The following is a 10,868-nucleotide window of genomic DNA, read 5'->3' on the forward strand; positions in this document are numbered from 1 at the left end:
GCCAGTCGAATCCGACTCTAGGGTTGCAGTGCTCATCTCCGTTTCAAAGCCGAAGAGCCAGCGCTGTCCGAAGACATTTCCGTGGTCATGTGGCCGGCATGACTAAACACCAAGGCGCACGGAACGCTGTTACCTTCCCACCGAAGTGGTCCCAATTTATCGACTTGCAATTTCTTGCTTTCGAACTGCTAGGTTGGCAGGAGCTGGAACTAGAGACGGGAGCGCACTCCGTCGTGTGGCAGACTCGGGTCTGGAACTGCTGAACTACTGACCTTCCACAGCCTGCAGTTCAGCGTCTTAACCACTTGAGCCACCGCAGCTCCTATAACTGCATCTATAGCTTTGCAATAAAAGTATAACCGTTCCTAGCTGTGGGTTCTGACAATATCCTGCCAATACGAAGAGGAGGGCAGACGCTGTGGACTCCACTTCATGACAGACCCGTGCTCTCTTTAAACTGGTCGGTTTTGGAACGCTCAATCTAGTTGGCTTACCTTCCCTTTCCATTCCACTTTGGACCTTAGATCACTCCACTTCTGCCCACTGAAGGTTCGGATGACGACCTCACGCTCATGAAGGCTCTGAGTGAAGGCATAAGGCATCCAGATCTGCACCTCCTACCAGGCAAGACAGAACAAGACAGTTTGCAGGAGTCAATACAGTACAGGAAACATGTCCTAACTCTGCTTACTTCGATCAAGAGGAGGACATCAGGAAAAGACAGCAGTTGGGGTGGGAATAAGATTAGATTATCATACTGCTCCTGAGTCTCATAAGCACTAGTAAATCAAGCGGGACGATTTCGCAGATGTTCTGAACTGGGCATACTGCATCACCAAGACAGAGAAAGCGTAACAGTTACTGCAGAGAAGAGGGAAGATTCCAACTGATACGCCAGACATCAGAAGTGGGCAAGGGGTCATTTCGTAGAAAAAGAGGTGCAGGAGCTCATTAGCATAACTCATTTGCATATGCCACGCCCCCTGACATCACCGGAAGTGTGTCAGAAGGCAACACCCACCACTCAGGCCCCACTGGACTGTTTTGGATTCCTAGCTATTGGGGGGGGGGGAACGTGCAGATCTGTCCTCACAGAGGAGGGAGAGCTTGGACCTGAATAAAACTTGGTCTTAAAGGTGCCACTGGACTGTTTTGGGCCGGGGGGCCGGGGGGGGGCTCTGCAGCTTACCTGGCTGCTTCTTGCTCTGACTGAGGGCTGCTGGGAGCAGGGGGTGGGGCTTGTTGCATGTGCCCGCCCCCTGGGCTCTTTACTGCCAGAGCTCCGCTCCTGTGCGCTCCTGCAGGAAATGACCCCTGGAAGTGGGTAAATCCTACTGTGAATTGGAGAGGCCGTGAATGTCCACTTTTGAACCATTGGTCTACAGGCTGGGCAACGTACATTGTAGCAATCATACTTATACTATGCCCACAACTGGCTTTTAGGGAGTCCGGGATACATTGGAAGGGAGATGGGAGATTTTTAATGTGACAGGGTTTTATTCTGTGCAATTCATTTTCTGTTATTTAACCTTAGTACTTACCTTGAGCTTTAGGAGCCAGGGCACCAGGGTAAAAGCGAAGATTACTTGTAGCAGGTGGCTTACTGTAACTTATTTGAGCCAACAGTCCTTTAATAACAGCTGCTAACAAATCTGTTTTCTTAACGGGCTTTATGCGCTGCATTGTTTTATTGTTCTTAAACATAATAAACCACTTAGAACAGAATAAGACGTGGGACGCTTTCAGTAGTTATTTTCTAGAATGGGCCTGGGTTCACACCCATCTGAGCCAGGCTCTCTGAACTGGAAATCCCACCCTTCTTTTCTACAACTGGCTCTCCCACATCTGGCACATGTTCCGAGGCACTCTAGTCTTGCATCACACGTTCCAGGGCTGATCCCTGACTCTCTACACAGGTATGGAGGCTGAGCCTCACCAAAACCTGGCTCAAATTCAGTCACACCTCTTTAACATTGATTAAGAATACGTGCTGCAGTTAACACATAAGTAAGTATATATTTATCACTTTCCGAATAGTCATCCGGGATCATGTTTAACAAGAAAAATTCCGGGGATAATGGTATGTCCCTTTTCATTAATGCTTTAACGACCGTGTGGACTTTTTGCCAAAATCCTCGTACAACAGCGCACCTCCACCATGCATGGAAATAAGTGCCTACATTATGTTTGCATTTCCAACAGTTACTCTAACAAATCTGTTTTCTTAACGGGCTTTATGTGCTTCCTTGTTTTATTGTTCTTAAACGTAATAAACCGCTTAGAACAGAATAAGACGTGGGACACTTTCAGCAGTTATTTTCTAGAATGGGCCTGGATTCACATCCATCTGAACCAGGCTCTCTGAACTGGAAATCCCACCCTTCTTTTCTACAACTGGCTCTCCCACATCTGGCACATGTTCCGAGGCACTCGAGTCTTGCATCATGCGCTCCAGGGCTGATCCCTGACTCTCTACACAGGTATGGCGGCTGAGCCTCACCAAGACCTGGCTCAAATTCAGTCACACCTCTTTAACATTGATTTGTCGTTTCAAGGCGGTTCATTCAAAGCAGATCAGCCATTATTATCGGTGACCTAAATGCAGGGGTCATTTCCTGCAGGAGCGCACAGGAGCGGAGCTCCGGCAGTAAAGAGCCCAGGGGGCGGGCACATGCAACAAGCCCCACCCCCTGCTCCCAGCAGCCTCCAGTCACAGCAAGAAGCAGCCAGGTAAGTTGCAGAACTCCCCCCAGACCCCCCGGTCCCAACCAGCACAGCGGCACCCTTATTTTATTCAGGTACAAGCTCTCCCTCCTCTGCGAGGACAGATCTGCATGTCCCCCCCCCCAATAGCTAGCAATCATAAACGGTCCAGTGGAGCCTGAGCGGTGGGTGTTGCCTTCTGACAGATTCCGGTGATGTCAGGGGGTGTGGTATATGCAAATAAGTTATGCTGATGAGTTATGCTAATAAGCTCCTGCACCTCTTTTTCTACGAAATGACCCCTGCAAACGTAATCAGTGGCCACAGGTTTGGCTAGCCAAACCCCCCCCCCCATTTTGTCACGCTAACAGCTTCTAGATCATGAGCACAGTTCGAAGTCTGAACTCCACTACTTTCTTTGCAAGCTCTTACCTCCTGGAATTCAATCCCATGTGGCCGCAACTCCAGGACTTGGCTTAGTAGGATGTCATGATGTTTCAGTGTCACCCACTGGGGGTCAGGGGAGCATTTTTGGAAGCAAATGGTTACTGAAGAAGCGACCGCCCCCCGGGGGAAGCAAAACTGGACACCGCAAGTCAGGAAAACTTGACATCCTTCTGGAGTCACGGTAAACCTAAGGCAACAGGGGAAAAAGCAGCGATGCTGTCACAACGCCACAACTGACTATTCTTCAATGAGCTTTCCAAGTCAAAACAGACAAAAGGCATTAAGACAGAATTCTAACCCAGTTAGAAGACTACTGCAATACTGTATACTTTTGCTCCATCTAGAATTAAGTTTTTCCCAACCTTATCAGCTAAAGTATCCTACCTGCCATTCATTCAGATCCAGACTTTGCTGCCAGTCGACATACCTCAGCCAAAGTTCCCTCTAAGCTGGGGAGTCTTGTGAGCAAAAATTCTGCTTTGTGAGCTACTGGTATTAAAGCTGGGAGCAAACAATTTGGCTGCTGCATAAATTAGTTTGCTCTGGAGCCCTCCTTTCCTGAGCGAAGGCAAAAGTGTGTGAGCTGGAGGCTAAAAAACTGTGAGCTAGCCAGCACTAACTCAGCTTAGAGGGAACACTGACCTCAGCTACCAAAGAAATAGGTAGCATTTTTAAAAGGAGTTGGAGGAACTAAACCTCTTCAGCAGCACTACAGCCCCGGATTCTGGAATATACTGGGGATGGCTGACAAAACAAATTTGCTATTCTTTCAAAATGGCTACAGTTCAGCAGTAGAGCCACTGGAGTAGATCTATTGCGTGCAGCAGATCCCAGGTTCAATCCCTGGGACCTCCAGTTAAAAGGTACTGGGTAGCAAGTGCTGAGAAAGACTTTTGTCTGCCGACATCAGAGCAGGCCATACTGAGTTAGGTGGAATATCTGACTCATTATCAGGGGTCATTTCATAGAAAAAGAGGTGCAGGAGCTCATTAGCATAGCTTATTTGCATATGCCACGCCCCCTGACGTCACCGGAAGTGTGCCAGAAGGCAACACCTACCGCTCAGGCTCCATTGGACTGTTTTGGATTGCTACCCATGGGGGGGGGACATGCAGATCTGTCCTCACAGAGGAGGGAGAGCTTGTACCTGAATAAAACTTGGTCTTAAAGGTGCCACTGAACTGTTTTGGACCAGGGGGGCGGGGGGAGCTCTGCAACTTATTCCAAAGTCACTCAGTGAACTTCCACGGCAGAGGGGGGAATTTGAACCTGGGTCTCCAAGATCCTAATCTGGCACTCTAACCACTACACTAAGGTTGTGCACACACACAAAAATAATCGGTATTTTCCGAGTTCAGGTATATTGAACCCCCAAAATATCAGTATTTCGCAATATCCCTGAATACCAATATCGGTATGGTATTGGGATTCGGGAAATATTTGGGATTGCCGAATATATTTTTTAAACTCCATTATACTCTACAGGAACCGTTATAGTCAATGGTCCCCATAGGCTACAATGGAGAATCGATCTGGGGATATCTGGGGCTGGGGCGGGGGCTGGTTTTTGAGGTAGAGGCACCATATTTCAGCATAGCCGCTTGTGCCTCTCCTCAAAAACCCCTCCAAGTTTCAAAAAAGGGGTCCAATTCTATGGGCCCCAGAAGAAGGTACCCCCTCCTCCACTGTTTCCAATGGTCCCTTTAAAGGCCTCCTCCAAGCCTAGTCACAGAGAGTGAACTCCAAAGTGAACTGTAACTGTGGCTATCCAGCGGCCCCCCAAAAATATTCGGGGTGGCCATTTACAGATAGCTGAGTAAATGGCCGATTCACTAACCAGCTGGAAAAAAATTCTGGAAAATACCGATTCTGGTATTTTGGGGGCTTGGTTTAGCCGACTGCGCACGCCTACACTACACTGACCCTGTAGCATATTCAGTACTAAGAAGGAGGGTTTTCAGGACAGAGGGCTTCATTCCCAGTATCACTGTCTAAAAAGCAAGAAGAGCTTGAGGTGAGACTTATTACCTGATAATAAGAACTGTGAAAAAACTGCCTACGAATGAATATAGCTTTGGGAAAAGTGCAACTCGAATGATAAAAGGGTTGGAACATTTTCCCTATGAGGAAAGGTTAAGGCGCTTAGGGCTCTTTAGCTTGGAGAAACGACGACTGAGGGGTGACATGATTGAGGTTTATAAGATTATGCATGGGAAACAGCAGGTAGAGAAAGAGGTTCTCCCTTTCTCACGATACAAGAACTCGTGGGCACTCCATGAAATTGCTGAGCGGTCGGGTTAGAACGGATAAAAGGAAGTCCTTCTTCACCCAAAGAGTGATTAACACTTGGAATTCACTGCCACAGGAAGTGGTGGCGGCTACAAGCATGGGCAGCTTCAAGAGGGAATTAGATAAGCCTATGGAGCAGAGGTCCATCAGTGGCTATTAGCCACAAGGTATAGATAGGGGCTCTGGGGCAAGTGATGCTCTGTCATCTTGGTGCTTGGGGGGGTCAACAGTGGGAGGGCTTCTAATGTCCTGGCCCCATTGGGGGGCCTCCTGATGGCACTGGTATTTCTGGCCACTGTGTGACACAGAGTGTTGGACTGGATGGGCCTTTGGCCTGATCCAACATTGGCACCTCTTATGTTCTTATGAATGACTGTTTCTACATGTCCTCAGAATACAATTTGGGCACCATCCCCAAACTGAATTAGTAGGAGGCTCTGACACAGAAACTAAACCCAGGAAGCTTTAAGCTAAAAGAACTATACCTATCCTCACCAGCGGCAAGAAACAGTGTTCGTAATTCTTCTGAGCTGGAGTCATCTGCAATAAACCAGAAAACAAAGTCTGACCATGGCTTGTTCATATGAACCTAAATGGAAAGCAGACGGTACTTCGGTAGGCCTTATTTCAGTAGGATTGCCCGCAAAATATTATGCCACCTGAGGCAGAAGGTTAACCACATCTCCTGTGGTATGGCTCTCCGTCAAATAAACTCTGCAAGCATGCACGTTAAAAATAAAAATCAGTGAATGCCTGGGGTGAAGGTTTTTACGCAAATTTAGTGACTGTGAATAAAATCACCCAGAAAATAACAGCAGTGGTTTTTTGGGGTGGGGTGCTACAGCAAGAAACTATGCAGGGTTACCCTACATAGGGTGTGAAGCGCCAAGCCCATTGATGGCACAACATAAATTGCAGGGTTACAGAAAGCCATGGCTCAACAGCAGAGCTCATGCTTTGGTTATGGAACATGCCAGGCCCAATCCTGAACAAATCCAGTTAAAGCATCTCAGGCAGCAAGTGTTGGAAATACTTGTTTTGCCTGAAACCCCGGAGAGCAGCTTTGGTAGTGACTTGGTATAAGATAACTCCATATGTCCAAATTAATAATATAGTGGCTCAAGTGGTTAAGAGGCTGAACTGTGGGCTGTGGAAGGTAAGTGGTTAAGGAGTTCGAGACCCAGGACACGCATGACGGAGTGAGCTCATGTAATAGGTACCACTTCGGTGGGAAGGTAACCGCGTTCCGTGTGCCTTGGTGTTTAGTCATGCCGGCCACATGACCACGGAAATGTCTTCGGACAGCGCTGGCTCTTCGGCTTGGAAACGGAGATGAGCACCGCATCCCTAGAGTCGGACTCGACTGGCTTTCGAGCAAGGGAAACCTTTACCTTTACTTTTTAGGAAAAGATGCACCCAGGTTCCGTAGGCTTTAGTCTTCCAAGACAAGGTTACAGAAAAAAACAAGCAGGTAACGCAGGTATGTTACCAAAGCTGATAGCAGTAAACATTATGCAAATCTGTTTGTCTGTGTATGTAAATCAAGCATGCAGGCTGCACCAGATCTTCAGTCGGTCAGCATGCATCCCGCAAAACACAGTCTAATAGGAGAGCATATCAAAGCGACAGCAGCTGTTCGTCAGACAAATCAAGCATAACAGGCAATTTACCTGGCTGGAGAGGCACTTCGGGTTCTCCTAGAGGATTGCCGCGGAGATGCACAAATGGAGAGCTCTCGATCTCTGGAGGGATGACGCGCAGTCTGTTGTTCTGCAGATCAAGCCTGGACAAGTCAGGAAGGTGGGCAAGGGATGCGGGGACTGTCACCAGAAGATTGCTGTGAAGATGTAGCCGTTGCAGAAACTGCAAATTGCCTGCAAGTCGGAACCGGAATATTTTTAAAAAATCAATCTTGCCCTTGATAAATATAACAACTCCTCCTCTACTTATTCCCAGAATACCTTACAAAGTTCTTGGGATCTTGCTTGAAGCACAACATCTAGTTATCTACCCACAAATCACTACTAAACTTCATAGAGTGCCCTCATATTGTACCTGCTTACAGTAGAGAATTGCTTATACCTGCAAAAAGGAATTTGCAGCAATGCATCTGGCAAATGTGGAACATATAGGTAAAAATCTAATGGGAAAGAATCCTCCTATGCGCTTGAGGTCAATAACTCGAAGGCATAACACACATTTTCCTTTGAGGTCAATATTTTCATATTTTCACATTTTCATTTGAGGTCAATAACTCAAAGGCACAACACACATTTTCCTTAGCGAGCAACACTTCACATTCCAAGGGCACAATGTAATCAAAGTCACTTTATAATTCCATTCCTTTCATTATCAAAGAGTTAAACATGTGATTTATTTTTCCACTGTGAAGTCAGTTGGACTCCAAAGTACTTTAACATTAGGTGGATGTTTTCCTATATGAAGGGGGTCCACTGCGCTGTGTTATTTCAATACACAGACATACAGGGGTCTTGGTTTGCTTTAAAAGTTCTATTCTCACATTTCCAACCAAATATGAGTGACTGAAAACCAGCTATACCAATCCAGTTTTTTAGAACGCTGGTTCCCCTCTTTTGAGTTTGTTGAAAAAGACGATCCCAGTAAGATATAGAGTAATGGCTTTCTGTTAGCTTTAAATACCAAATGTAATGAATATTTTATTGCTCTTGTTTACTATTTGTTAGTTTACAGTTATGTTATATTTTGCTACCTTTTGCAAAAATTTATAAAAATAAAAAGTTATTTTTTTAAAAAAAAAGTTCCATTCAAAACCTATGAATCAAGGTCTACTAGAGTTCAGTGAAAGAAAATAGGAAACAGTACCACTACGTGTTAGAGACATATCTCAAATGATTTTAGATTGGGTAAAAAACACTCCACAAAATAGCTGCAATTTGTGTTGCGACAGTTAACCATCAGTTTTGAACTGGGGGGAAAGCACATGTATCTGAGGTGTGTCAAATCCTATGCAGAAGGTCACAGGTACGCATCCTGTGCCAGCATTATTGTACTTTCCCATAGCTAATATTACACTGGGTAGTTTCTGCCAACCACGACAGCGGCAAAGCCAGGATGCCCACAGACAAGGCATGGATTTTTATATACTTGGCTGTCTCCCGATATGCAGGAAAACTCCTGTGTAAATTACAGAGAACTCCCCCGGCACCTACACAGAGGCAGGGACCGAACAGATTCTAGGTGGCGTAGAATGCTGAGTGCAGCTGAGCATCCACTGAAGAGGTGGAAGGAAACCAGAAAGGAAGCCCTAAGAACTTAGAGTCCCGAAGAGAAGAGTTCCCAGTTTGTCTCCTTTTTGAATATGGGACCCCAGATTTAAGAATAATTAAGAAGCACATGTTATATTCTTGCAGTCATTCTCAAATGTCTCCTTATCATCCTTTCAGGAACTACAACTGTCTTTAATAGCAAATGAATAATATACTAATATAATAATCGGTAGTTCGGCGGTTCGAGACCCGAGTGCCGCATGATGGAGTGAGCTCCCGCCTCTGGCCCCAGCTCCTGCCAACCTAGCAGTTCAAAAGCAAGACATTGCAACTAGATAAATAGGTACCACCGCTTCGATGGGAAGGGTACAGCGTTCCGTGCGCCTTGGCATCTAGTCATGCCGACCACATGACCACGAAAACGTCTCTGGACAGCGCTGGCTGTTCGGCTTGGAAACGGAGATGAGCACCGCATCCCTAGAGTCGGATTTGACTGGCTTTTGAGCAAGGGAAACCTTTACCTTTATCTTTATACTTACTATACATAAGGCCCTTTTACCGGTGGCACTACCAGCAGCAGAGATAGAACTGCCTACTTTCAGTAAACAGCCTGTTCAGTCCCACAAACTTTCTAGGGAACTCTTTCTCATCAGAGATTTGCCAGATCTTTCCCGCTGGCAGTTTTAGGTGATTTTTCTTTTTCTTTCAGAGAGGACCTTTCAGCCATAGATGGTGGTGCCCCTACCTTTTTCTCTGCTGACGGTGACATAGGTACTGTGATTCTTAACCATTTTTCATGTTTTATTATTTTTAATGTATTCATGTTACCATAAATCACTTTGACAGTTATCAGCTGAAAAGTGGATCGGAAATGTTTAATAAACAAACCCAGTCCTGTATGAGTACTTCCCATTGTGTCCAACTAGACTTACTTCTTAGTAGCAGTGTATGGAATGTCAGCTGTACAGCTTGATCCTAAACATGTGCTTAGGACCAGTCTTCCCTCTAAGCTGAGTTAGTGTGAGCTAGCTCACAGTTTTTTAGCCTCCAGCTCACCCATTTTTGTCTCCGCTCAGGAAGGAGGGCTCCAGAGCAAACTAATTTATGCAGCAGCCAAACTGCTCGCTCGCCAGTTTAATGCCAGAAGCTCACAAAGTGGAATTTTTGCTCACAAGACTCCACAGCTTAGAGGGAACATTGCTTGAGACCGCAGCTGTAATATAATTTACCAGCTGGAGTAGGAGCTGTTTCCTTTGCCCTCTCTGATTTAAGTGCATATCTTACCAAGAGAGCTGGGGATTCCTGTTAACCGATTTCCTGACAGATCCAGCTCTGTGCAACTCTGCAGGTTCCCAATCTCTTCAGGGAGTGCGTCCAGTGAATTCTCAGAGAGGTCCAGTGTCTGCAGTGCCGCCAGCTCCCCTATGCTCTGTGGCAGACCGCTGATCTGATTTTTCATGGCAGAGAAGAAAGTCAGCTTGGTGAGCCGACCAAAGTCCTCAGGCAGGCCCTGTAAGCTGTTGTGGCACACCAAGAGACTTGTGAGGCTAGCCAACTCTATGATGCAGGGAGGCAGAAGACTGAAGCGATTGAAACTGAGATCTAGGTGGACAAGGCTGCGGAGGTGCCCAAGTCCTTGAGGTAAGGAGGTCAGCAGTCCTCTCTGGCAAGCGCCAACTGCATCCCTGGCATGGCCACCTGCAAGATAGGGACAATCCAAGAAGGAAAGTTTTCTCGTTTACAAGGATTTCCATTTGCAGTCAAGCATTTATAGTTGCTATGAAACCACACAGAAGGCTAAATGGAGCTCTAGAGCCCCGTAGCTAAAGACTTTTTGGGGAGGGGGCCGGCAGCTAATTTAATCAAAAGCTCCAGATAACCCTCCGGTGCCGGCGGCAGGCCACGCGCTCTCTCGGCCACTTCGCCGGGCGGGAGGACGAGGCGGGGGGGCGAGGGAGGTGGCGGCGGGGGCAATGTTCCCTCTAAGCTGTGGAGTCCTGGAGCAAAAATCCTACTTTGTGAGCTCCTGGCATTAAAGTTGTGAGCGAGCCATTTGGCTGCTGCATAAATCAGTTTGCTCTGGAGCCATCCTTCCTGAGCTAAGACAAAAATCTGTGAGCTGGAGGCTAAAAAAACTGTGAGCTAGCTCACACTAACTCAGCTTAGAGGGAACACTGGCGC

General features: G+C 46.7%; 1 protein-coding gene across 1 annotated transcript in view; it reads right to left on the reverse strand.

Moving 5' to 3' along the window:
- The window catches only part of LOC107109187 (p53-induced death domain-containing protein 1-like), a gene marked incomplete at its 3' end in the record, with an annotated part of 14,398 nt that overhangs the window by 1,008 nt on the left and 2,522 nt on the right, over positions 1-10,868 (reverse strand). The window contains exons 2-6 of the mRNA XM_015409755.1: positions 9,972-10,385; positions 7,110-7,313; positions 5,925-5,979; positions 3,136-3,337; positions 495-617 (exon numbers count right to left, since the gene is read on the reverse strand). Of these exons, the coding sequence (XP_015265241.1) occupies positions 495-617; positions 3,136-3,337; positions 5,925-5,979; positions 7,110-7,313; positions 9,972-10,385 (998 nt within the window). The remainder of the gene's footprint in view (positions 1-494; positions 618-3,135; positions 3,338-5,924; positions 5,980-7,109; positions 7,314-9,971; positions 10,386-10,868) is intronic.

Source organism: Gekko japonicus, unplaced genomic scaffold (genome assembly GCF_001447785.1).
Source record: "Gekko japonicus isolate JY-2015 unplaced genomic scaffold, Gekko_japonicus_V1.1 scaffold6696, whole genome shotgun sequence".
NCBI classification, from domain to species: Eukaryota; Metazoa; Chordata; class Lepidosauria; order Squamata; family Gekkonidae; genus Gekko; species Gekko japonicus.